Source organism: Amblyraja radiata, chromosome 22 (genome assembly GCF_010909765.2).
Source record: "Amblyraja radiata isolate CabotCenter1 chromosome 22, sAmbRad1.1.pri, whole genome shotgun sequence".
In the NCBI taxonomy this organism is placed as follows: Eukaryota; Metazoa; Chordata; class Chondrichthyes; order Rajiformes; family Rajidae; genus Amblyraja; species Amblyraja radiata.
This window is the reverse complement of record NC_045977.1, coordinates 36,767,580-36,795,074: the sequence shown is the minus strand read 5'-3', so window position 1 is coordinate 36,795,074 and position 27,495 is coordinate 36,767,580. Positions and strand designations below refer to the sequence as shown.

Sequence of the window (27,495 nt, the reverse complement as noted above, 5' to 3'; positions counted from 1 at the left end):
CTGAATAATTCTCAGCCCGCAAGGTTTTCCAGGGATGCGGCCTGACCTGCCGAGTAACTCCCAGCATTTTGTGTCTTTCTTAGGTAAACCCATCTGCAGTTCCTGGTTTCTATAATCAACCAGACCAGGCGTTCGATAAAACCAATTGAAAATTGAAGTTCTGCTGTAGCGGGGAATTCAACATTAATATTCATTTGGGAGGAATGACAGCATTTACCCTCATCTCTGTTCATTCACAGGGCTGTGGGTAGATTTGGAAATCACCTACAATGGGGCATTACAGATGACACTGGAAACCAAAATGAATCTTTACAAGTTGGGCAAAGAATTTCTCCCAGAAGGGGTGAATTTAGCTGACACGCCAACAGGGAGGTAAGAGGACATGATTAATACTTTAAAACTTAATGTTTAAGAAAGAACTGCAGATGCTGGAAAAATCGAAGGTAGACAAAAATGCTGGAGAAACTCAGCGGGTGAGGCAGCATCTATGGAGCGAAGGAAATAGGTAACGTTTCGGGCCGAAACCCTTCTGGGTTTCGGCCCGAAACGTTGCCTATTTCCTATTTCGTTGCCTATTTCCTTCGCTCCATAGATGCTGCCTCACCCGCTGAGTTTCTCCAGCATTTTTGTCTACCTTCAATATTTTAAAACTAATACATTTTCAGATTAGTTAATGTGAGAAATTGCAATTGTTATATTGAAGATTGGAAAGTATGTATGTGACAGGTTTTACCCCGAGTGAAATCTAAAGAAATTATTTTATACTGTAGGACAGTGTTAAATAGTGACTAAAACGCAGCGATGTGCACCTTTTGATGGGTAGTTTACTTTAAGTTAGAGATACAGCGTGGAAACAGGCCCCTCGGCCCACAGAGTCTGCGCCGACCAGCGATCACCCGTACACCAGTTATATCCTCCGTAATTTGGAGGTGCCAATTAAACGTACAAACCTGCACGCCTTTGGATGTGGGATAAACAGGAGCACCTGAAGTCACAGGGAGAACGTACAAACTCCGTACAGCCAGCGCAGAGTTTACATGTTCGTCCCTGTGATCGCATGGGCTTTCTCTTGCTCCTCCCACATAGATAGATATATGTGCCACGTGGTCAGATATATGTGTCGTGCAACGGTGGCGCAGCTGGTAGAGCTGCTGTCTCACAGTTCCAGCGAACCTGGTTTGATCCTGTCCTCGGCTGCTGTCTATGTGGGGTTTGCACGCGTTCTCTCTGTGGCCATGTGAGATTCCTCCGCTTGCTCCGGCTTCCTCCCACATCCCAAAGACGTGCGGGTTTCTAGGTTAATTGGGCCTCTGTATGTTTGGGATGAGAAAGAGGTAGAACATAGAACTAGTGTGCACGGGCGATCGATGGTCAGCGAGGCCTCGTGGGGCCAAAGGGCTTGTTTCAACACCACTAGTCTGACCTAAACTAGACACAAAACGCTGGAAAAAACTCAGCAGGCGGGCTGGAGAACATGGATAGGTGACATTTCGGGGTCCAGACCCTTCTTCAACATCACCTATCCATGTTCCCCAGAGATGCGTCCTGACCTGCTGAGTTCCTCCAGCACTTTGTGACACAATGTGTATTAACCAGCATCTGCTGTTCCTTGTTTCCACAATGTAATACAGCGGGCGTGTTAACCAAGAGAATATCTCTGTATGTAATGTCATTTTGTTCATCACTTTACCGCAGCACAGAAGCTTTGTAGCATTTCACCGAGTATCTCTGCTGCAACCCCTTTAATGCGGATGTCAAGCTGTGTTAATATTGCTGCTTGATTAAAATTCTGGATTAAGTCAGAAAGCCTGACTCCAGATCAGTGTACGTTTACTTTATTCAGGTCATGCTCTAAGCTGAAGGCAATTGAGTCCCTCCTGCACACTCCAATATGTATGATTGCAATTCCGCAATTTAGATTAGTGCAGTTTAGAGATAGACAATAGACAATAGATGCAGGAGTAGGCCACTCGGCCCTTCGAGCCAGCACCGCCATTCAATGTAATCTTGGCTGATCATCCCCAATCAGTACCCCGTTCCTGTCTTCTCCACATATCCCCTGACTCCGCTATCTTTAAGAGCCCTATCTAGCTCTCTCTTGAAAGTATCCAGAGAACCGGCCTCCACCGCCCTCTGAGGCAGAGAATTCCACAGACTCACAACTCTCTGGGTGAGAAAGTATTTCCTCATCTCCGTTACAGCAGGTCAACAGGCCCTTCGGCCCACGAGTCCGTACCGACCAGCAATCCCTGCACATTAACAATACCCTACACACACTAGGGACAATTGTACATTTATACCAAGCCAATCTGCACGTCTTTGGAGTGTGGGAGGAGACCGAAGATCTCAGTGAAAACCCAGGGGGAGAACGTACGAACTCCGTACAGACAGCACCCGTGGTCAGGATCGACCCCGGGTCTCTGGTGCTGCAAGGCAGCAGCTGCACCACTGCGGCATTGTGCTGCCCGCTCATCCCACTGAACCGTCCATGCAAGAGAGACCAGTTAAGACATGATTGGCATATTTAGGCGGCAGAAAGCTCAGGGGAGCCATTTAATGAGGACATCTCTCACAGTCGGAGCTCGTTATTTCCAACTGCATTTATTTGATGACGAATACCTCAAGTAGGAAAAAAAAAAGAACCGATGTACCAGCTGCTAATAAGTGACAGCTTCAATTGTTTTAAGCGGAGGTTGTCTTTGTGCTGATGTGTTGCTCCTTCTAATGCATCCCTCTATCTCCCTGAAGATCAAAGCCGCGGACCCTAGTGCTGACCGACAGCGATGAAGAGTCTTCAAGTGCTGGTTCTTCGGATGAAGACGAAGTGTCCACAGCAGAAATGCAAGGAACCGCAGTTGACAAATTGGGCTCAGCTGGTGTGGAAGGGTAAAGTGGGATCTACTTCTATATCTGACTATCTTAGTTCAGCCCTGATGTTAGTGTGGTTCATTGAAGTGGCATGATTTGAATTGTCTTAAGGGCCTGTCCCACTTGCATGCGAATGCGTGCGTTTGGCACGACCAAACGGAAGCGGAGTTCACGCGAAGTTCGCGCTAAGTACGCGCTAATTTCGCGCGTGAAGTCATTTGCGTCATACTTACCAATCAGCTGGGCAGGAGGCGGGCCGACTGAATTTGGGCGTCGCACGGCGTCGGGCAGTGACGTCATCACGCAACGCCATGCCGGGCGGTGACGTCATCGCGCAACGCCACACGCTAGGCATACGCCGTCAAGACGCTGCGTACGACATCAAGACACTGCGTACGATCGCAATGCGCCTGCGTGCCGACAGGCCGTTGGCGCGCGAAGATTTCGGCCACTGCCAGAATTTCGGAGCCCCGCGCGATCTCGGGACCTGTCCCGCACAACTTCGCGCTTCTAAGTGGGACCGGCCCCGCGCGGCCATACGGTCCCCGTACGCCTCAAGCGACCACGAGGTTGCGTAATTTGCGTGCCAAGGTCGCGTAAGTGGGACAGGCCCTTTACTCTTCACAAAATGATGGCATCAGTTTAGACTTTACACTTTAAACACACAGCACGGAATCAGGCCTTTGAAATTCTTGAATTTGTTATAGAATTTTTCTTGTGTCAGGTTAATTGTTGGCCTCTTTGTTTTGAAGTCAATTGCGTTGACATTCAAGAATAGAGTTAGACTTTAGTGATACAGCCTCCTACTGAGTCCACAACGACCAGCGATCGGCGTTTCCTCTCACTCCCCCTTCTCCACCAGCCTCTTATCTTCTCACAACGTGGAAACAGGGACCTTCGGCCCACCCCGTACACTGGCACTATCCCACACGCTGGGGACAATTTACAATGTTACGGATGACAATTAATCTACACAGCTGTACGCCTTTGGAGTGTGGGAGGAAACCGGAGCATCCGGAGAAAACCTACGCGGTCACAGGGAGAACGTGCAAACTCCGTACAGACAGCACTCGCGAACAGGGTGGAACCCAGGTCAAATTGTCTCCAGCGTGTGGGATAGAGTACAGGGTGGTCGGCACGGACTCGGCGGGCCGAAGGGCCTGTATCGGCGTTGCGAGAAGATAAGAGGGTGGCGGAGAAGGGGGAGTGAGAGGAACCGCCCACAAACCATCGAAAAACACCAAAGTAAACCGCAAAGTAGCTGTAAAACTAAACGTAGACAAAAATGCTGGAGAAACTCAGCGGGTGAGGCAGCATCTAGATGCTGCCTCACCCGCTGAGTTTCTCCAGCATTTTTGTCTACCTTCGATTTTTCCAACATCTGCAGTTCTTTTTTTCTTTTTCTTTTTTATTTATTTTTATTAGAAGCAATTGTACAAGGATAAAACGATCGACATCACAATTATACAATTAATGTACAGCTTAATTATTAACCTAAATAAAAAAGATTTAAAAAGGGGAAAAAAAGGAAAACAAGGAAAGAAGAAAACAAAAAATGAAGAGATAAAGTAGAAAAGAATGAAAAAGGCCTCCAGGATCATCAACTCCCCCCTCCCCTCAATCCATTCCAGTTATCTCCAACGTACCTCACAACGGGCAAAAAAGATCATCTCGGACCACTCCCATCCAGCAAATCACCTTTTTCAGTCTCTCCCTTCGGGGAGGCGCCTCAGGTCACTTGCTACTAAAACCACCCGCTTTAAAAACAGTTTCTTCCCCTCAGCAATAAGAACTCTCAATTCCGTCCAATAATCAGACAATAATATGACTTTTGATGTATACAGTGTCTTGTCTATGGTCTTTGTTTGTTCTTTTGCACTATGTATTGTTGGTGAGATTTGTGATTTGTGATGTGGTATGGATGCACTTTATTACGGTGATCTGTGTTATTAGTGGTATGTAACAAAAGCAGTGTACCATCATGTACCGAACCCAAATACCACCAACCCTGGTTGCGTGGCAATTAAAGATTCTATTCTGTTCAAAAGGGAACTGCAGATGCTGGAATATCGAAGGTACACAAAATTGCTGGGGAAACTCAGCGGGTGCAGCAGCATCTATGGAGCGAAGGAAATAGGCGACGTTCCTTCGCTCCATAGATGCTGCTGCACCCGCTGAGTTTCCCCAGCAATTTTGTGTACCTTCAAGATTCTATTCTATTCTATTCTTAGCTACCAAAGCAGTGTAGAGGAAAGAAAGGGAAATAAGAAAAGAAAAGATGGAGATATACCTTCCCCCCCCCCCCCTCACCCATCATAGCATCGGATTTAGATTTAAATTTGTGTTTCACCATTCTGTTGTTGTAAGAATTCAGTAAAGGGTATCCATGTCTTAAGAAATTGATCTGTTTTTTTACGCCAAGACAAGCCTAATGTTTTCCAAGTGCAGTGTCTTGCAGTTCTTTCTTAAACGTTGTTCTTTTAGGTGCAGCGCAGGATCCAGTACCAGCAGAAAGATTCTCAGATTCGTGGACAAGATCGCCAAATCAAAATACTTCCAAAAGGCCACGGAGAATGAGTTTATCAAAAAGAAAATCGAGGAAGTGTCCAACACTCCGTTGCTGCTGACAGTGGAGGTTCAGGAGCTGACTGGAACGCTGGTAGTCAATATCCCACCTCCTCCCACTGACCGAATATGGTACGTCGCAAAATGCTGGCTTACACCAAAGATAGACGCAAAATGCTGAAGAACCTCAGCGGGTCAGGCAGCATCTCTGAGTTACTCCAAAACTAGGGGCCACAGTTTAAGAATCCAGAAGCAGCGGCCACAGTTTAAGAATAAGGAGTAAGCCATTTAGAAAGGAGACGAGGAAACACTTTTTCTCACAGAGACTGGTCAGTCTGTGGAATTCTCTGCCTCAGAGGGCGGTGGAGGTGGGTTCTCTGGATGCTTTCAAGGAAGAGCTAGATGGGGCTCTTAAAAATAGCAGAGTCAGGGGCTATGGGGAGAAGGCAGGAACGAAGTACTGATTGGGGATGATCAGCCATGATCACATTGAATGGTGGTGCTGGCTCGAAGGGCCGAATGGCCTACTCCTGCACCTATTGTCTATTGTCTATTGTCTCCAGAGTTTTGTGCCTATCTTCAGTTCTATATGGAGAATACCCACGCGGTTACAGGGAGATCGTGCAAACTCCACGAGGTTGGGATTGGTCGAACCCAGTTGAAACAGGCCCTTCGTCCCCGGGTCTGTGCCAGCCAACCGACGATCACCCATACACGAGTTCTATCCTACATGCTGGCGGCAATTTTACAGCGGCCATTTAACCTGCAAACCTGGAGCACCCGGAAAAAACCCACGCAGTCACAGGGAGAACGTGAAAACTCCACACAGACAGCACCTCTTTTTTTTTTAATCCAAACAGTTCACACTATTTTTTGAACATGACAGAAGACTTTAGATGAGAACAGATTCACAGAATCCTTACAAGCCTTCAACAAATATAGTGGAATAATAAAACAGGAAGACCAAAGATTGAGGGCAATAGTTTCAGACAATAGGTGCAGGAGTAGGCCATTCGGCCCTTCGAGCCCAGCACCACCATTCACTGTGATCATCCACATTCAGGAGATCAGGTTGTAGTAAAGTATTTTTTAATTATTCTCCGTTAAACAAAGGTGACCTACTTAAATCCCTGCCCTGGGAGAATAAAACTAAAGGAGAATATAAAATTATAAAATAACCTCAATCTGTACTCAGCCTTGATAAGATCTGAGGCAATTAAACCTGTAATGCAGTGGGTGTATTTGTATCATTCTTATTTTTCAACAAATAGTCACATTTTTTCTAACCAATGCAGCATAGGTGGACTAATTAAACCTAAATATTTATATGCAATATTCCCCTTTAGATGCATATTTTCTGTCTTGCTTGTTAACTCTTAAGAGAAAATATCATATTGCATCATAAAGAACATGTGGGGCGGCAGTGTGGCGCAGCGGTAGAGTTGCTGCCTCACAGCGCCAGTGACCCGGGTTCCATCCTGACCACGGGCGCTTGTCTGCACGGAGTTTGTACGTTCTCCCCGCGATCTGCGCGGGTTTTCTCCGGGTGCTCCGGTTTCCTCCCACACTCCAAACGATGTATGGGTTTGTAGGTTAATTGGCTTTGGTAAAAATTGCAAATTGTCCCCCGTGTGTGTGGGATAGTGTGCGGGGTGATCGCTGGTCGGTTGCGGACACGGTGGGCCGAACGGTCTGTTTCCGCGCCGTGTCTCCAAACTAAACAGCATTGGAAAACTGACCGGGAAATGAGGACACAAATGGCCCGTGTTTCTTTTGACTAGGTACAGCTTCCGGATCCCACCCAGACTCGAGTTCAAGGTGCGACCAAAGCTGGGAGAACATGAAGTGACTTTCACGCACGTGACCGAGTGGATTGAGAAGAAGTTGCAACATGAATTCCAGGTAGGAGAGAATGGAGAGACTTTATTTCCTCCCAACACGAATCTTAAAGTGATCAGTTTTAACTGACGTTAAAGGTTCAGGCCAAAGACAGACACAAAATGCTGGAGTAACTCACCGGGTCAGGCGCTATCTCTGGAGAAAAGGAATAGGTGACGTCTCGGGGCGAGACCCCTTCAAGTTCAAGTTTACATCTATTTGTCACATGCACCAATTAAGGTTGGGTAAAATGAGTTACCATGCAGCCACACAACACACAATGGAATTTAACATAAACATCCATCACAGTGGAATCAACATTCTTCACTGTGAAGGAAGGCAATAAAGTTCAGTCAATCTTCCTCCTTTGTTCACCCGTGGTCGGGGCCATGAACCCTAGATCCTGCCCGATGTACAAGCCCTCTCATCGGGATGATCAAAACTCCGACGTCGGGACAGATTGGAGCACACACTCTCCGCGGCTTGGAGTTCCCGAATCGGCCACTTTCTTACCGGAGACCGCGGCTTCACGATGTTATAGGCCGCAGGCGATCCCCGGCAAGGGTTCCCAGGCTCCGCGATGGAAAGTCCACGCCGCACCCGGGGCTAGAAGCTCCGCAGACCACGGCTTCAGGATGTTATAGTCCGCAGGCCGGCGGTCGGAGAACTTGGGTTGTTGCAGAGAGAGCGGTGGATTGTACGTTCAGAGGGGGTGAGGCTAGAGTCGGTAAGGGGAGTGGAAAAGTTAAGACAGTTAATGTCACGCCAGCAGTTAGAAATGAAAAGGTCTAAAGATCTAAGGTCTAAGGCCGTCGGGGGAACCACGAGGAGGTCCCCTACATCTGCTCCTGTGAGATATGTTTCCATTGTACGATATAAGCAATGTGCTGTGGCATGTATTGCAGTTTGCTCTCTGTAGTACTAACTCTGTCTACCCTTGTAATTACAGAAAGTTTTTGTGATGCCAAACATGGATGATATCTATATTCCTATCATGCACTCCATCCTTGATAAACCAGGACACTGCAAGCAATCTCCATCAGAGGTGACTGAGCGGGCTTCCCCTGACAATGCAGACAAATACTGACAACACATGCTGTATGTTGGGGAAAGGTGATCTTTTATTCCTCTCTGAGGTTTGCCAAAAAGGATTATTTTCCCGCTCGCAAATACTTGACAAATGGAAATGGAGGATCGAAATGAATCTTTCAGAACGGACGCTCAGTTGGTGCATAGTTTGGTACGTCTAACTGCTCCCTCGATTTTTCTACGTTCTTGACATTAAATAATGAATCTAATTTGTTCTTGAATGACTTGCACTGTACAAATTCACACTGAAACATCTCGGTGAAGATGCAACTGTGGAGGACTTGGCCAAGACATTGATTCTATTTTTTAACCCAACATCGCACTTATTCTCCCAGAAAGAGTATCGGACGGCGATTAAGAAGTCCCAGTTCTCCGCTTCTTATTTATTTGTGGGATCGTGGCACAAAATGTGCAAACTTCAATGAGCTGCCCACAATAATCAACTTTGATATTTAATACTAACCAATGCAAAGGAAGTACAGTTCATGCACTATGTGTAATGCATGGCTAATCCAATACTACACGTGGAGTGCTACTGGCCAAGATTAATTGGTACTCTTGCATGAATATATATTTAGCAATTTTGGCTGCAATCAGAGATACAGCGTGAAAACCACACCGAGTCCGCGCCGAACAGCCATCACCCCGTACATGAGTGTGGGAGAAGGAACTGCAGATGCTGGTTTAAACCGAAGACAGTCTGAAGAAGGGTCTCAACCTGAAACGTCACCCTTTCCTTCTCTCCAGAGATGCTGCCTGTCCCGCTGAGTTTTTGTGTCTAACCCCGTGCACAAGCTCCATCCTACACACTAGAAGCATTTTACCTGCCCACCGACAGATTCTTTGTAATGTGGGAGGAATCCGGAGCACCCCGGGAAAACTCACAAAGTCACAGGAAGAACGTGCAAACTCCGTACAGACAGCTACCCCTAGTCAGGATTGAACCCGGGTCAATGGAGCAATAAGGCAACAACTCTACCACTGTGCACCTTTTGAAAATGGTGACGATAGTGTTTTCCTGTTTTGGTTTTGAACTCACATTTTAATTACCCAAAAATGCCATTAAATATGAATTTTCGAATAAGTAGTATTTGTTTACACTGCTCCACATCGCAAAGACGTGTGGGGTTTGGAGGTTAAATAGCCTCAGTAAATCTCCCCTGGAATGCAGGGAGTGGGTGAGAACATGCGTTAACATAGAACTAGTGTGAACGGGTGACCAATGGTCGCCCTGGACTCGATGTGCTGAAGAGCCTGTTTCCACGCTGTATCTTTAACCTAAACTAAACTAATTAGAGCCTTATCTACCAGCCTTCCTTGCGTACGACACACAAAAACTACATTTGGACAGAAAACCCAGCCTCCGTCATCCTCTGAAGAAGGGTCCCGACCCAAAGCATCACCTATCCATGTTCTCCAGGGTTGCTGTCTGTCCCACAGAGTTACTCCAGCACTTTGTGTCTTTTTTAAAAATAAATTAAAGATACTGTTCGCCTGCTGATATTTGTACATCAGTGGCAGTTTTGGCAACAAGAATTTGTGAGCCCTGAAAATGTTGCTTTCTGCTTCTTTGTTTGGAGTGGTCCAAGTTCTGAAAAACTGACATCTGGTGCCTCATCTAAACAAGTGTCTCTTCATCAACAAACGAATAACTGGAAAAAGGATGGACATAAAATGCTGGAGTAACAGCAGGTCAGGCAGCATCTGTGGAGAAGAGGAGTAGGTGATGTTTTGGTCCGAGACCCTTCTTCAGACCTTCAGAAGACCCGGAAACGTCATCTATTCTTTTCCACCAGAGGTGCTGCCTGACCCGCTGAGTTACTCCAGCATTTTGTGTTTATCTTCAGTGTAAACCAGCATCTGCAGTTCCTTAAGGGTCTCGACCCGAAACGTCGCCCATTCCTTCTCGCCAGAGATGCTGCCTCACCCGCTGAGTTACTCCAGCATTTTGAGTCTACCTTTGATTTAAACCAGCATCTGCAGTTCTTTCTTACACATCTGCAATTCCATCCTACACTATATGGTAAAGGATATGCAGGAGGGTCAGAGAAAGGGAGATATTTTTAACCTGAGAAATATTCATGTAACTATTTATGGTATTTTTCTACAGGGCTGTTCCAGCCACAGGAATAGAAAAGTGGAATTGTAAAGCCTTTGTACAAACTGTCCCTCTTTTATTCATGCATGTTGCACATTTTAGAAACATAGAAACATCGGTGCAGGGATGGGCCATTGGGTCCATCAAGCCAGCACCGCCATTCAATATGATCATTGCTGATCATCTAAAATCAGTACCCCGTTCATGCTTTTTGTCCCACATGCTTTGATGCCTTTAGCCCTAAGAGCTAAATCTAACTCTTTCTAGAAAACATCCAGTGAATTGGCCTCCACTGCCTTTTGTGGCACACATTCACAACTCTCTGGGTGAAGATGTTTTTCCTCATCTCAGTCCTAAATGGCCTACCCTTTATTCTTAAACTGTGACTCCTGGTTCTGGACTCCCCCAACATCGAGAACATTTTTCCTTCATCTAGCCTGTCCAATCACTTAAGAATTTTACATGTTTCTATAAGATCCCCTTCTCATCCTAAATTCCAGTGAATATATTATTTAAGGCAAAGTGTTAAGTGCAATAACCTGATTATTGTACGTTGATTTTTTTTTAAAGAATCCTCTTTGTATTTGTCGTCTATTGCCAGAAGGCATTTGTGTAAAGAATGATGAATGGCAGGTATGCATGTAGTATTTTTAAAATAAAACAAAAATATATAGTTACCCCTGAAGGCTGTGTATATCTGGTGTAGTCTGGTGAACAGCACCTATTTCTCACCTCCTCAGTCTCCTCAAACCAATTAACCTACAAACCTGTACGTTTTTGGAGTGCGGGAGGAAACCGAAGATCTCGGAGAAAACCCACGCAGTCATGGGGAGAATGTACAAACTCAGTACAGATGGCACCCGTAGTCGGGATCGAACCCGTGACTCTGGCGCTGGAAGCGCTGCAAGGCAGTAACTTTACCGCCGCGCCACCGTAAATAAAGTTTGATGTTGTCCTGTTTTTGTAAAAGTACCACGACTGTGCAGGAAGCAATAAAGACAAGATGACAAATCAAAGACAGTGAGCGTTGTGCGCTAATTTATTACTATCTTTAACACCGACCCAGTGTCAGACACAGAGATGCACACCAGTGCCTATGAAGAATCAGCCAGAGTGCCGGCCTTTGTTTGTACCAGTTCTTTCTTGAGGGGGCCCTAAATAATGGAAACAACAAAAAAAATGTAAACAATCGCAAACAATAAATAACGACATTTAGCTTAACCTTATTCATAGCAAATCCAATTTAAAGCATAAATATTGCATTCAAGTGTAAGTTAAAAGACTCGCTACAGTATGCACAAGATTGCACAATTTCAAGCTGAAAACTGCAAAAGCTCCGTACCAATGGGAGGGGGAACATCCTCCTACCACAACCACCCCCCTCCCCCCCTCGGTCACTACGCTCCCTTGGGCTTGGTCTCTCGCTATTTCTCACTCCCAACTCTCACCCAATGTTGGCAGCCCTGTGGTGGGTGTGGGCAAGTCGGGCCAAAGGGCCTGTTTCCACGCTGTATGACTCTGTGACTCTATGTTGCTCTATAATGATATGTTAAAATTAACTCAGTGGATCTAGACTATGCTGGGGCACATATAAGCGAGCCTACCATGAACGCTCTCTTCTCCTCTGGTGTCTGGAAATGCCCGCAGCCAAATTTCGAAGTTGTGTCAATGAACTTGAGCTCGATTTGTTCCAGCTGACTCCGTTTCGTGTGTACGAGAAGGGACTGCAAAACAGAGTAGATTTCAGCAAAGTCTAAACAGAGACATGTATATTGATTTGTACACTGTAGACTTTAGACATACAGCATGGAAACAGGCCCTTCTGCCCACCGAGTCTGTGCTGACCAGCGATCCCCCCACACTAACACTACCCTTCACGCACTAGAGACAATTTACACTTTTATTGGAGTCAATGAACCTACAAACCTGTACGTCTCTGGAGTGCGGGAGGAAACCGGAGCACCCGGAGAAAACGCACGCAGTCACTGGGAGAACGTGCAAACTCCGTACAGTCAGCACCCGTAGTCAGGATCGAACCCGTGTCTCCGGCGCTGTAATGCAGCGACTCTACCGCTGCGCCACCGTGCAACCACTGAGCTGGGGGAAATCATTTTCCCCAACGTCTTGGAGAATAAGACACCAAAGATTTGCTCCCCACGCTCCAAAGACGTACAGGTTTGTAGATGAATTGGCTTCTGTAAATTGTAAATTGTCCCTAGTGTGTAGGATAGTGCTAGTGTACAGAGTGATCGCTGGCCGGCGCGGACTCGGTCGGCTGAAGGGCCCGTTACCACGCTGCATCTCAAAAGTCTAAAGTCTCATCGAGCTGCCCTGAAGTCGGTGTTTGTACCTTCCTGAGGGTCAGGACGCGCTTTTTCGTTCCCATGACGCAGCCTTTAACCATGAGAAAGTCATTGTTCACCTCTCCATAGTGCGGGAAGCCACCCTGAAACAGAAGAGACGGACGGCACCATCAGCCTGACAACAGCAACCACAAGATTGTACCAGTTACTTGAACCTAAATATCTGAAAAACATTGCCAGTGTTTCAAAACTATAGGTAGTAAAATCTACATTGTCACCAACCATTGTTTAACATGTGTACAATATACACATCATTTACATGGTAAGGCATTCGGTGATTTTAATTAAAAAGGACACAAAGTGCTGGAGTAACTCAGCGGAAGTAAAATACTCCAAGCAAAATTGTTCAGAACAGTTGTTAGAAGGATAGCAATCATTTTGTTAGATCGATTCCATCTGTCATTGTGGCAAAATGTGCCATTTTAGATTAGACAATAGACAATAGATGCAGGAGTAGGCCATTCGGCCCTTCGAGCCAGCACCGACATTCAATGTGATCATGGCTGATCATCCCCAATCAGTACTCCATTCCTGCCTTCTCCCCATATCCCCTGACTCCGCTATCTTTAAGAGCCCTATCTTGCTCTCTCTTGAAAGCATCCAGAGAACTGGCCTCCACCGCCCTCTGAGGCTGAGAATTCCACAGACTCACAACTCCCTGTGAGAAAAAGTGTTTCCTCGTCTCCGTTCTAAATGGCTTACCCCTTATTCTTAAACTGTGGCCCGTGGTTCTGGAGTTTTAGTTTAGAGATACAGCATGGAAGTAGGCCCTTCAGCCCACTGGGTCCATGCTGACCCGTTCACACAAGTTTTATGTTATCCCACCTTCTCAATGGTTCAATGGTTCTTTATTGTCACTTTATTTGTTATACTTTATTAATAATAAATTAACATTCATTCATTCATCCACGTATCCACTGCACAGTGAAATTCTTGTACCCGTCGCCATATATTGGCGCCATTTATAAAAGAAAATGAAAAACTCCAGAGTCTGGACAACATCATCCACGCCCAACAAACAATTGGCGATTTAGAGTCATAGAGTGATACAGTGTGGAAACAGTCCGTTCAGCCCAACTTGCCTACACCGGCCAACATGTCCCAGCTACACTAGTCCCACCTGCCCGCGTTTGGTCCATATCCCTTCCAAACCTGTCCTATCCATGTACCCGTCAAATTTAAATCGGCCAATTAATCTTTGGCCACACAGACCACTAATCACCTATTCACGGTAGATCTATATTATCACACGTTATAAGTTACACATATATTTTGACGAGGGAGATTGTTCAAACAGACTCACCATTGGAGTAATGCTCTTATTAGTCAAGTCATAATTGGTGGAGGCGTTGTTTTTCACTACCTTGCCATCTTCCACATGGAGACTTTGTCCAATGCGATAAATCTGATTGTGACGGGTAAAAAAACACTCAGGCAATTCATAAAGTTAGCAAAGATGTGTTTAACCTAAACTGGAGGTTCAGCGAAGAAGCCATCTTTAGGAAAAGGTAGTGAATTAAGACATATGTCTCAGGCGTAAACATTTCCACAGCCATATTCAGGCTAACAATCTTCCTGGATTACACTACCAAAAATATTTTGGACAGTCATAGCGATGCAGTGTGGAAACAGGCCCTTCGGCCCAACTTGCCCACACCAGCCAACATGTCCCAGCTACACTGGTCCCACCTGCCCGCGTTTGGTCCATATCCCTCCAAACCTGTCCTATCCATGAACCTGTCTACCTGTTTCTTAAACATTGGGATATTCCCTGCCTCAGCAACCTCGTCTGGCAGCTTGTTCCATACACCCACCACCATTTGTGTGAAAAGCTTACCCCTCTGTTTCCTATAAAATCTTTTTCCCTTCACCTTAAACCTATGTCCTCTGGTCCTCGATTCACCTACTCTGGGCAAGAGACTGTGTGTGTCTACCTGATCTATTCCTCTCATGATTTTATACACCGCAATAAGATCACCCCTCATCCTCCTGCGCTCCAAGGAATAGAGTCCCAGCCTTCTCAACCTCTCCCTGTAGCTCACACCCTCTAGTTCTGGCAACATCTCTGTACCATTTCCAGCTTGACAACATCTTTCCTATAACACGGTGCTCAGAACTGAACACAATACTGAACACAAGTCATTCATTTTATTTTCCAATGGCAGATTTGTATTGGAAGAATATTTAACGCTGCATTAGTATATTGATCGATTGGTTGATTGATGCAGTGTGGAAACAAGCCCTTCGGCCCACTGAGTCCACTCCGACCATCAATCGCCTGGTTAAACAATTCTATGTTATCCCACTTTGTACATCACTTTTAAAAACATTTACTTTTCTCCAGGAGAAAGGCCAATGCATCGAATGTAGCCAGAGGCTGGTGAATCTGAGGAATTCATTGCCACAGATGGCGGTGGAGGCCATTGGATATTTTTAAAGCAGAGATTGGTAGGTTCTGGATCTTTACGGGTGTCAGGGGTTATGGGGAGAAGGCAGGAGATTGGGGTTGAGTGGGAAAGATAAATCAGCCATGATTGAATGGCGGTGCAGACTCGATGGGCCGAATGGCTGGGTAATTAACATTGGGGAAGGATATGGCAGAGATGCCAAATAAATATTTTGCACCTGGCTTCACAGTTAAGAACTAAATGCAGAATAAAAGTTGTACATAACCAAGGGGCGAACAAACTTGAAATAATATCACTGGGAAAGAAGTGATATTAGGTAAATTAAAGGAACAGAAGTTTTCTGGAAAAACACAGTGCCGGAGTAACTCAGCGGGTCAGGCAGCACCTCTGGAGAACATGGATAGGTGACATTTCAGAGTGAGAACTCTTATTCAGACAGTGTGAAGAAGGGTCCTGACCGGAACGCTGCCTATCCATGTTCGCCAGAGATGCTGCCTGACCCGCTGAGTTATACCAGCAATTTGTGTCTATCTTTGTTATAAACCAGCATCTGCAGTCCCTTGCAATTACATAGAAACATAGAAAATAGGTGCAGGAGTAGGCCATTCGGCCCTTCGAGCCTGCACCGCCATTCGATATGATCATGGCTGATCATCCAACTCAGTATCCCATCCCTGCCTTCTCTCCATACCCCCTGATCCCTTTAGCCACAAGGGCCACATCTAACTCCCTCTTAAATATAGCCAATGAACTGGCCTCAACTACCTTCTGTGGCAGAGAATTCCACAGATTCACCACTCTCTGTGTAAAAAATGATTTTCTCATCTCGGTCCTAAAAGATTTCCCCCTTATCCTTAAACTGTGGCCCCTAGTTCTGGACTTCCCCAACATCGGGAATAATCTTCCTGCATCTAGCCTGTCCAACCCCTTAAGAATTTTGTACGTTTCTATAAGATCCCCCCTCAATCTTCTGAATTCTAGCGTGTACAAGCCGATTACAATATAGTCCCACATCCCAGCAAACATGCTTGTAACAGTTCAAGCAACCACTCAAGTCAACGTTTGACCATTTACTTTCTTGTTGATCTCAGTCCGGTGGAAATATCCCTTCTGCCCCGCCCGGGCAATGGTGTAGCCAACCCGAGCTGGATGCCAGGCCCCGATGCAGGCAACCTTCCTCAGACCTTTGTGGGTCTTCCTCGGTAGTTTCTTGGTGTGCCAGCGGGAAGTAACCCCTGTGAATCAACAAGGAAATCGGTCCGTGTTCCAGTTACACTTTGATTGCATTTTAACACTCGAATAGGGTGGCACGGTGGCGCAGCGGTAGAGTTGCTGCTTTCCATCCTTGCCTTGGTCACTAGTACATAGTACATCTCATTGCTTTCCTAAGACTTCATCCCAAATGATCTAATATATTGGCAGAATGAACATTGCCCTCGGGGATTCTTGGCCGTACCACGATTGCAACCAGTAGGTATGTTGCAAAGCCTACCTGAAGCGTCTTTGAAAATCTGCCGCTGCGGGTGTGCGCGATTTTGGCGCCGTTTAGAGGGGGGCGGGTTTAAAACGCGATTTTCTCTAGGCTGTTCAAATCGAAGATGTTCAGCCTAGTTAATTATTAACGAAAAATCGCTGGAAGACCCCGTCGCAAAAGCTATTATTAGGTTTAAAGGCCTTGAATAATAGTTATAGTAGTTTAAAAATCCATCTCTAAACCCGCGACCGCCAGCAACCGCAGGGTCTCATAAAGCAAACCGCAGAAGGTAGGTTGTATATTTTTACATTAAAAAGGGCTTCTAAAGATCCCTTTATACAAAGTTTAATATTGCGAGTAGCTCATTTTGGGCCCATTATATCCCGCAGTATTTTTCTGGGCATTTGGGGCACAAATCTACCGCAATGTGAACGTTCTAAACCAGCGCGTTCCACAGGGACCCACTGGAAAGCTGATTTAAATGGGCATTTATTTACAGCAATTAAACACTGAATTCCTTCCATTTGGCCTATAAATTAATGTAAATGAGATTTAAAAATCATGTTTTATTGTGAATTATTTGTGAATATTATTTGGACATTTAGGCTATTTAAAAATGTTAATCATTTATTAAGAAATGGATAGATGTTTAGATCTAGTAATTGAAGTCTGAAATTAGCTACAATTAGGTAACTAACTAATTATATGCTTTAATTTCAGGTCATCCAAGTAAGATTATTTTATATTTGTTTCAGAATGCTTCAATCTATGATAACTGAAAATTTCATTCAGTTCTCTTAATTTTTAAGAAAGTTATGGGCTTTTGACTGTTCACGATCACAACTTTTTTGTTATGTCCATAGAAAATCAATAGGGAACAAGATGCTCATTTCCGAGTATGAAAATGGCCATAACTTTTTAAATACTTGAGATATGAAAGTGAATTAGGTGTCAAATTAAACTTATTTTTATGCTTTATCTGATGGGATAAATTACAGACTTGATTTTTAAAATCTCAAAATTTTGTAACATTGCTACAACCAGTGTCACGAAATCCACATCTGTTCCTGAATCATACAGGGGGTGTAGACGAGGGAAAGTTATAATTATCTTGCCAACTTTTACTAAAAATGATGTTTTTAAAATGGAAAGTAGACAAAAAATGCTGGAGAAACTCAGCGGGTGAGGCAGCATCTATGGAGTAAAGGAGTACTTGACATTTTGGGTCGAGACCCTTCTTCAGACTGATGTCCAAAGATTATAGAGGAGCTCCTCTAGTAGCTTTGCTGATGTCGAGGGGGGGCGGAGAAAAAGAAAGGAAGAGGCGGAGACAGTGGGCTGTGGGAGAGCTGGGAAGGGGGGGGGGGAAGGAGGGAGAAAGCAAGGACTACCTGAAATTAGAGAAGTCGATGTTCATACCGCTGGGGTGTAAACTACCTAAGCGAAATGTGAACTGTTGTTCCTCCAATTTACGCTGGACTTCACTCTGGGAATGGAGGAGGCCCAGGACAGAAAGGTCAGATTCAGAATGGGAGGGAGGGAGTAAAATGGGGTAATTTAGCTCTCGTTCTGGTTAAGTTAGAGATACAGCACCGAAACAGGCCCTTCGGCCCACCGAGTCCGCACCGACCAAAGTTCCACACACGCTTACACTATGCTACACACACTAGAGACGATTTTACAATTATAGCAAGCCAATTAGCCGACAAACCTGCACGTCTTTGGCGTGTGGAAGGAAACCTGAGATCCCAGAGAAAACCCACACGGGTCACGGGGAAAATGTACAAATACCATGCAGACAGCACTCGTCATCAGGATGGAACCCGGGTCTCTGGCGCTGCAAGGCAGCAACTCTGCCACCCTCATTATTATAAAAAGTGCAGAAGAATTCTACGTGTCCTAGTATTTACAATACCTTTGAATCCCTTTCCTTTGGTGACGCCAATCACGTCGACATTTTCATCTTGATGAAAGACATTCTGTACTGAGATTTGTTTTTCCAGTTTCTCGTGAGCCCAGTCCACTTTCTCTGCAATGGTTCCGCCATTCAATTGGATTTCCATGACATGGGCCTTCTTCTGACGCAGAGGCAGTAGCCTCATCTAATGGGGGAGAAAGAATATCGTCAAGATTATATATAATATATAAACATTAAATTTAATATAAAAAGTTGTCCCTCAGTGTAGTAGTGGAACGAGCTGCCGGGGTGAAAGAGCTAATAGTCAAATCTAATAGTCAAATCTAAAATTGAGTCGTTCTTCTACAAAAGCATGGACTAGTAGAACAAAAGAATAGCTCGGTGCCAAGTCTGAATGACTTTGTAAATTATATGGAACACAATATGGAGGACAGGTTGTCTTTTCAATAAGGAAATTAAGATGGAATCCTACAGTAATAACATGTGCTTCATTCAAGGCCAGAAAGAAACCTAGATCGAAAAAATAGCTGACGCCCCAGAGATAAGTAATAACTTGTTATTGGATGAGCTTGATTTGGACCCAGCTTTTCTTATATTCTGAAAGGCTACAGAATCTTTCAGTCATGCCATATTCAGACTTGGTACGAGTGTTTTACTGAAAATAAAAATGTATAATTGTGCTAACTCTCCACTGTTCTGTGAGTGGGAGCCCGAGAAGCACTGAGCAACGTGTGTGCTCATTGTAGATCTATTGCCACTATCGTCTGACGAATCAATTATCGATTGCCACGGTTTACCTTTAACAGTTTTTGTCGCCATCTGCTTTTTAAGGTTGTTAAAGGGGAGGCAGTTGAGGCAGGTATATGAACAACATTTAAAAGACATTTGGACAGGTCCATGGATAGGACAGGTTCAGAGGGATCAGGGCCAATTGCGGGCAGGTGGAATTAGAATTGGGAATGGTCAGCAGAAGACCTTAAGACATAGGAGCAGAATTAGGCCACTCGGCCCATCGCATCTGCTCCACCATTCAATCATGGCTGAGCTATTTTGCCCTCTGAACCCCATTCCACTGCCTTCTCCCTGTAACATATGACACCCTTACTAATCAAGAACCAATCAATCTTCGCTTGAAACATACTCCACCGCCGTCTGCAGCAATGAATTCCATAGATTCATCACCCTCTGGCAAGATAAATTCATCTTCTTCTCCATTCTAAAGTTACATCCTTTTATTCTGAGGCTGCGCCCTCTGGTCCTCGACTCTCCCACTGCATGAAACATCCTCTCCACACCCACTCTATCTAGGTCTTTCATTATCTGGTGGGTTTCAATAAGATCTCCCCTCATCCTTCTAAACTCCAGCATGTACATGCCCGGTGCCATCAAACGCTCCTCGCACCATAACCCAATCATCCCCGGGACCATTCTCCGTACCTGTGTACGTACGCACTATCCACAATGGAGCTGCGTGTAGAATAAAACTGCTCTCACCTGAGTATGGACAATGATTCTGATGACCTTGCAATATTTCTTCATGGATGCAAAATCTTTCTCCAGTTGCTTTTTCCCGACTTCATCCTGCCATTTCTTGCTGTATTTAGTGAAAGCTTTCTTCTTGCTCTTGTACCTGGTTGTACGTGGAGACATGGCGTGAACCGCAGTGCACTCTGTTTGGAATAACTAATAATTATTCAGCTTAACAGGCAAAGCAATGACACCCGTCAATAGTTACATCACCTGCTTGGATTTTCCAATTGGATCTAGGAGGAAAAGGAGAGGAGCAAGGACCTTGGCACGGTGCCGCAGCGGGTAGAGCTGCAGCCCCACAGCGCCAGACATGTGGGTTCGATCCTGACCTCAGTTGCTGTCTGTGGGGAGTCCGCTCGTTCTCCCTGTGACCGCATGGGTTTCCTCCGGGTGCTCCGGTTTCCTCCCTCGTCCCAAAGACGCGCGGGTTTCTAGGTTAAATCGTCGCTGTAAAATTGCCCCTAGTGTGTAGGGAATGGATCTGACAGTGGGATAATGTAGAACTAGTGTGAACGGGTGATCGATGGTTGGTTTAGACTCGGTGGGCCGCAGTGCCTGTTGCCATGCTGTATCAATACAAGTTAAAATACAAGTTAAAATACAATTAATTTAAAAAAATTAAAAAAAAAAAAAAAAGTGCAGTTATTTATGCGCATTATATAACCTTATAGCAGCTGGTAAACAGGACTTCCTATGTCTCTCAGTTTTGCACATTGGTGCAATCAGCCTCTGACTGAAGATGCTGCTCTTGATCACCTTCAGGGCATGGAGTGGGTGAGTGGGGTTGGTCATTATAGAACCTAGTTTGTTCAGAGTTCTGGCCTCTGCCACCTGCTGGACCGTTCGTTGCTCAGCCCCGACCACTGAGCCGGCCTTCCTGATTAGCTTGTCCAGTCTGTTTTTATCCGCTATACGGGCGCCATCTCCCCAACAGGCCACAGCAAAAAACAGAGCACTGGCCACCACTGAATGGTAGACACTGCACAGTAGGGGTTGGCAGATGTTAAATGACCTCAGCCTCCTTAAAAAATACAGTCGGCTTTGTCCCTTCCTGTACACCGCCTCCATATGACACTTCCAGTTCAGCTCACTGTCAAGCTGCACCCCAAGGTACCTGTATCTATCTCTAAACTAAACTATACTAAACTAAACTAAACTAAATTAAATTAAACTTAAATTAAACTAAACCAAACTAAACATGATCTGAAGAAGAGTCCCGACCTGAAGCGTCACCTAATCATGTTCACCAGAGATGTTGCCTGACCCGCTGGGTTACTCCAGTGTTTTGTGTCTATTAATGCCCCACTTTGTACCAGCTCCATCTTCCTGCAGCTCCTGCATATATTTTTTTAACATACCTGTATTACCCTTCTTTGCCTTGTTTTACCCTTGTCCACTTCACATTGGGATTCAGGATTACAGGATTACTTTGGAGAGTTGCACAAAGAATTTAGAACTGAGCATATCGCAGCAGAATGTTATAAAATCTTGGGACTACAGTTGTTCGGACTCTTTTGTTCCACTAACAGCCCTTTCCAAATCAGTCTGATAATCAGACAAGAAGATACATGTTCCAGGGCTGGACCCCAGGCAAAGGGAACTCTATCATTCAATTTGTCTCTTTACAAGTGGATGGGTGAGCTAAGGGCTCTCTCTAAATCAGTGACTGATTTCGGCCACTGAATCTGCACCAACCAACGACCCCCATACCACTACATCTATCCCACACAAGGGAGAATTTACAAAAGCCGATTAACCTACAAACCTGCACGTCTTTGGAGTGTGGGAGGAAACCGGAGCACCCGGAGACGGTCACGCGGTCACAGGGAGAACGTACAACACCCGTGTACGGACAGCGCCCGTAGTCAGGATCAAACCCGGGTCCCTGGCGCTGGAAGGCAGCAACTCTACTGCTGTGCCATCATGCCGCCCTAAGTGGCAATTGCTTGTCAACTTCCATGCCTTGTCAATTTCAATGTAACTAGCAGCTTGGGTTCTTAAAGAGACAGTCCGCTATAACCAAAATTCTTAAAAAAGAGGTCTGTAACAACAAGGGGGCGTCAAATAAGTATGGGATTGAAACTTTGTGGTCTCTCCTTTTAACCTGACACCACAAGAACTCAACAAGAACTCGATAAAGGCAAAATTAATTTTAAAAAGCGAGAAGAATTCTCATTACCAGTTCTTGTAGAATCGGCGCCTGCATTCATCGCTAATGTGCTCGGCGAAGATTGTCTTAAACGTACGCAGTCCCCTGGGAGTGTCCACATATCCGACGATCCCGACAACTACCATTGGCGGGGTATCGATGATCGTAACAGCCTCCACCGTTTCTCGCTTTGACGTCTCTGAAATATTAAAGGGTTCCAGCTCAAGTATGGAACGGTGGGTGCGATGTGCGTTTGCTCTCAGCTGTGTTGAACGTCGGGCCTTGGCACTGGGCCGAAAGGCCACAACTGCGTCACAGAAGATGGCACCAAAATGCAATGCATTGCAAATGAAGCAGAAGGAATGGTGCCAGAACTGCTGGACCACAACATGAAAAATGTCAATAATCAATTGAATGCTTCATGAATTCATTTTTTTTAAATTAGGGGCTAATCAGTGGTGGAGCTGCTGCCTTACAGCACGCTTCAGCCCATCGAGTCCGCACCGACCAGCGATCACCCCGTACATTAGGACTATCCTCCGCACACTGATGACAATTTACAACTTTACCGAAGCCAATTAACCTACAAACCTGTACGCCTTTGGAGTGCGGGAGGAAACCGGAGCAGCCGGAGAAAACCCACTTGGCCACGGGGAGAACGTACAAACTCCGTAAACTCAGCACCCATGGTCAGAATCGAACCTGGGTCCCTGACGCTGTAAGGCAGCAACTCTACTGCTGTGCCACCCTAAGTGGCAATTGCTTGTCAACTTCAATGCCTTGTCAATGTTAATAGGCTCCACCATGTAACTAGCAGCCTGCGTTATTAAAGAGACAGTCCGCTATAACCAAAATTCTCTATAAAGAGGTCTGTAACAACGAGGGTTTACTGTCTAACTTTTCATAGCTCTGGTGACACATTAACGATACGACAGAACTTTATTTATCCCAGGAGGGAAATTGATCTGCCAACAGTCGTAAAAACATAAAATACACAAAACACAAAATAAATGAAACATGAAATTAAAGTGACGAGTTGAAAGGCTTGAAGGATGTGCAAACATTGGGGGAGGGGAGTCAGTCTCAGTCTACCCCACGACAGAAAGGCTGGGAGTTGTAAAATTTGATAGCCACAGGGAAGAAGGATCTCCTTTGGCGTTCTGTCCTGCATCCTGCATTAATATAACCAGAACCGAACTGTAAAAGAGGTGGAATCTTACTCTGGCTTGGTCTGTGTATTTCCCGCAAGATGTGAGTCATCCCGGCCTTGTATCCCAGGAAGGCAGTCAGATGCACCGGCTTGCTTGCATCGTCCTTCGGCCAGGTTTTAACCTTCCCCCTGTGCCTGCTACTTCGCTTGCGAGGGAGGAATCCCATGTGCCCATGTCTGGGCGCCGAAAATTTCCTATGGGACTGGAAACGGAAGTCCAATTAATAATATACATATTTTTTTAAAACACCCCGTCACCCTGACGAACACCCACCGCCATGAAGAAACCATATAACCATATAACAATTACCGCACGGAAACAGGCCATCTCGGCCCTACAAGTCCGTGCTGAACACTTATTTTCCCCTAGTCCCATCTACCTGCACTCAGACCATAACCCTCCATTCCTTTCCCGTCCATATACCTATCCAATTTATTTTTAAATGATAAAATCGAACCTGCCTCCACCACTTCCACTGGAAGCTCATTCCACACAGCTACCACTCTCTGAGTAAAGAAGTTCCCCCTCTGTTACCCCTAAACTTCTGTCCCTTAATTCTGAGGTCATGTCCCCTTGTTTGAATCTTCCCTACTCTCAATGGGAAAAGCTTATCCACGTCAACTCTGTCTATCCCTCTCATCATTTTAAATACCTCTATCAAGTCCCCCCTTAACCCTCTGCGCTCCAAAGAATAAAGACCTAACTTGTTTAACCTTTCTCTGTAACTTAGTTGCTGAAACCCAGGCAACACTCTAGTAAATCTCCTCTGTACTCTCTCTATTTCGCTCCTAATCTCCCGGGAAATGTTCCGTTGAAGCTCGCAATGACCCGTGTAAAAATAGGAGCAATGGAAAACGTACATTCACGACCAATTTTACCGTTAATCCGGGAGGAAATATTCCCGTGGCCAGTCACACATTTTAAAAATGAAGAGAAATCTTACAAACCATGGTGTGGACAGTGCGGTGGTGAGCAGCTGAAAGAGGCAGTTTCTAAGTGCTGAAATAAGATCATACTTAAGACGTTACTTAATATTCAATCACAAATTTAGCTCCTGGCTCTGTTACCCTGTGTATTGATTTCAGGGGCAGAGAGGCAGATCGCGTTTGACAGCAGAGCAGTGGCTCAACACCAGGTGCCTGCCTTCACTGATTGACAGATATCCCCTGGCACCAACCGAAGATTATTAGTTTGTTCCATACTCCTTCATGGGATATATTACTCCTGAAAATAAAATGAATATTAATAGTGTTAGTCAAATGATATGTATGGCGTTGCCTCTAAAGATAATGCGGGTTCAGGGTCGATGAGTCACCCAAGACCCACACATGACCATTTTGTCATCCTTATTTTGGGCCCTATTAATGTACAGCAACTTGTGTTAATGTTGAAAACAGTCCGGCGGCAGAGACCTGTGTTTGATCACGGCCTCGGGTGCTGCACTGTCCGTGTGGAGTTTGCACGTTCTCGCAGTGGGACTGGTGTAGATGTTGGGCGTGTTGGCGTTGTGGGCGGGTTGGGCTTCTTTCCACGCGATATACCTCTCTGACTCTGAACGTGTGGGTTTCCTCTGGGTGCTTCCATTTCCTCCCACATCCCAAAGGTGTGTGGGGTTTGTAGGTCAATTGGCTTCTGTAAATTGCCCCGAGTGTGTAAGGAGTGGACGAGAAAGTAAAACAAGTGTGAAAGAGTGATCGATGCTCGGCATGGCCTCCATGTAGCTTCTTCACATCTAACAAAACCAATTGCATCTGGGACAAGGAGGTGCAACAAACATGTTTAGATTAGATTAGTTTAGTTTAGAAATACAGCATGGAAACAGACCCTTCAGCCCACCAAGTCCGCGCGGACCATCGATCACCCTTTCACACTAGTTCTATGTTATCCTAATGTCTGAACCGCTCCATATACACTAGGGGCATTTTGCAGAAGCCAATTAATCTACAAACCCACATGTCTTTTGAAGTAGTTTCCTCGAGGGCTAGTCACTGACATTTGTGGAGCTTCCCACATACACTGCTGCCACCCAGAGGGTGGAGAATGATGTGTCTCAATGCTTAAAGATCCGATTATTGTTCACAACTAACATTATATGTACATTGCTTCCACCTTTCTTTCAAAAAAGATGAACCAATTAAACTAATTAAATCTTTAGTGAGAGGTTGGTGAACCTGTGGAATTCCTTGCATAGAAGGCTCTGGAGGCCGTCAGTGGATATTTTTAAGGCAGAAAGATAAATTCTTGATTAGTACAGTGTCAGGGGTTGTGGGGAGAAGGCAGGAGAATGGGGTTAGGAGGGAGAGATAGATTGGCCATGATTGAATGGCTGAGTAGACTTGATGGGCCGAATGGCCTAATTCTGCTCCTATTACTTACGACCCAATGACCTAAACATAGTTGCAATTTTTCCGAAAGTAATTGAGTAACAGATTTTTTGTTCACTCTGAGATCTTCACTACTTGTCTTAAAGTATTGCCTGGATTCTATTACGTTGGCTCATCATAATGATTGTGTTGAATTGTTCCCATTGCACAGAAGTGGAGTGCCCCCTCCTGAACTCTTCCTTGCCCCTGCAACATGTGTGAAGAAGCCGGAGCACGGAGTCACAGGCAGAACGTACAAACTTCACACAGACAGCACCGCAGGTCGGGATCGAAGTCAGGTCTCTGTGCTGTGAGGCAGCGGCACTACCAGTTGCATTGCTGTTCCACGTAGCTGTTAGGGCTATTTTTGCAAACTAATTTTGGTTTGGCAATGTTCCGGTGAAGTGGGATGTTCACACAACAAGGTTGGCTGGATGGAAGAAGACAAAGAGTGGCAATAAAGGGTAGGCTGCCAGTGACTAACGGAGTTCCACAGGGGTCGGTGCTGGGGCCACTACTCATCACGTTATGTATTAATGATTTGGACAAGGTGATTGAAGGCTTTGTGGCCAAGTTTGCGGATGATACGAAAATAGGTGGAAGGGCAGGAAGTGTAGAGAAAGCAGGGACTCTGCAGAAGGACTTGGACAGGTTGGAGAGTGGGCAGAGAAGTGGCAGATGGAATGGTCGGTTGTGGGCGCTGCGAGTCGGCTGCCCTGCCAGCAGGCGTGTTTGTTATTTCGACTTTTTTTGTTTTTTTTAGAAGGTCCAAATGTTTGTTTTAGTGTCTCTCTGTATGTCTTATGTGGGGGGTGGTGGGGGAGAAAAGGGGGTAAACGTTTTTCAGTCACTTCCTCAACGGAGAGGCGATTTTTTCTGTGTCGCTTCTCCACCTCCTCTCTCGCAGTCTAACAGCTTGGATTGAAGCGGCCTTTCCCGGTGTCGGGCCAAGAGCTTCAGCAGCGGGCTCAGCGTGGAATTTTCCATCGCAGACCAGGGCGAACCCTTGCGGGGGCCACCAGAAAGGAGTGCTCCGATCGCTGGCCTGGTGACTTTAGCATCAAGGGGCTGTGGTCTGCGGAGCATCCAGCCGCGGGCATGTCATAAACTTACCATCCGGAGTCTGGAATCCCTTGCCAGGGATCACCGGAGAAGAGCTCCGACTGCCGGCCTGCGGCCTATAACATCCTGTAGCCGCGGTCTCCGGTAAGAAAGTGGCCGATTCGGGCACTGCAAGCTGCAGAGTGTGTTCGACCGTCCCGACGCCGGAATTTTGATCATCCCGACGAGAGGGACTGTACATCCGGCCGTCCATAGCGGCGCCTACGGAGGCTTTATGGCCCCGACCACAGATGAACAAAGGAGGAGGACTGACTGATCTTTGTTGCCTTCCACCACAGTGAAGAATGTTGTGGTGGATGTTTATGTTAAATTCTATTGTGTATTGTGAGTGCTTTTTTTCAACTGTTTCGCTGCATGGCAAATTCATTTCAATGTGAATTAGTTGGTGCATGTGACAAATAAATTTGGCTTTGATTTTGAATATAGTGCAGCAAAGTGTGCAGTCATGCATTTTGGTAG

The 27,495-nt window shown here is 45.6% G+C and overlaps 2 protein-coding genes across 4 annotated transcripts in view; one reads left to right on the top strand and one right to left on the bottom strand.

Annotated features, from left to right (window-relative positions):
- Positions 1-9,009, top strand: part of LOC116985936 (testis-expressed protein 2-like) — a 40,268-nt gene extending 31,259 nt beyond the window's left edge. The window contains exons 8-12 of the mRNA XM_033041062.1: positions 240-372; positions 2,749-2,886; positions 5,353-5,565; positions 7,215-7,335; positions 8,261-9,009. Coding sequence (XP_032896953.1) covers positions 240-372; positions 2,749-2,886; positions 5,353-5,565; positions 7,215-7,335; positions 8,261-8,398 — 743 coding nt within the window. The 3' untranslated portion in view covers positions 8,399-9,009. The remainder of the gene's footprint in view (positions 1-239; positions 373-2,748; positions 2,887-5,352; positions 5,566-7,214; positions 7,336-8,260) is intronic.
- A 2,505-nt stretch (positions 9,010-11,514) lies between these two features.
- On the bottom strand, positions 11,515-24,643 carry rpl3l (ribosomal protein L3 like). Of its 3 annotated transcripts, none has more exons than XM_033041056.1 (10): positions 24,499-24,631; positions 23,561-23,753; positions 22,371-22,539; positions 20,156-20,291; positions 18,659-18,845; positions 16,344-16,504; positions 14,165-14,266; positions 12,849-12,944; positions 12,103-12,222; positions 11,515-11,652 (listed from the first exon to the last, which is right to left on the bottom strand). In XM_033041056.1, exons 1-10 carry the CDS (start codon positions 24,499-24,501, stop codon positions 11,593-11,595), a joined length of 1,227 nt encoding a protein of 408 aa, XP_032896947.1. In that variant the 5' UTR covers positions 24,502-24,631; the 3' UTR covers positions 11,515-11,592. The 3 variants fall into 3 exon arrangements, with proteins under 3 accessions (XP_032896947.1, XP_032896948.1, XP_032896949.1); XM_033041057.1 differs by lacking the exon at positions 24,499-24,631 and adding an exon at positions 24,430-24,449 and having other exon boundaries at positions 11,516-11,652; XM_033041058.1 differs by lacking the exon at positions 23,561-23,753 and having other exon boundaries at positions 11,516-11,652; positions 24,499-24,643.
- Positions 24,644-27,495: the final 2,852 nt, after the last annotated feature.

What these genes read in the sequence shown, in the direction of transcription:
- rpl3l (XM_033041056.1), bottom strand. An exon ending in GGACTGAGATCAACAAGAAA is followed by an intron (nt 14,267 to 16,343) that starts GTAAATGGTCAA and finishes CGTCACAATCAG; the next exon opens with ATTTATCGCATTGGACAAAG. An exon ending in GCGTCCTGACCCTCAGGAAG is followed by an intron (nt 12,223 to 12,848) that starts GTACAAACACCG and finishes TCTGTTTTGCAG; the next exon opens with TCCCTTCTCGTACACACGAA.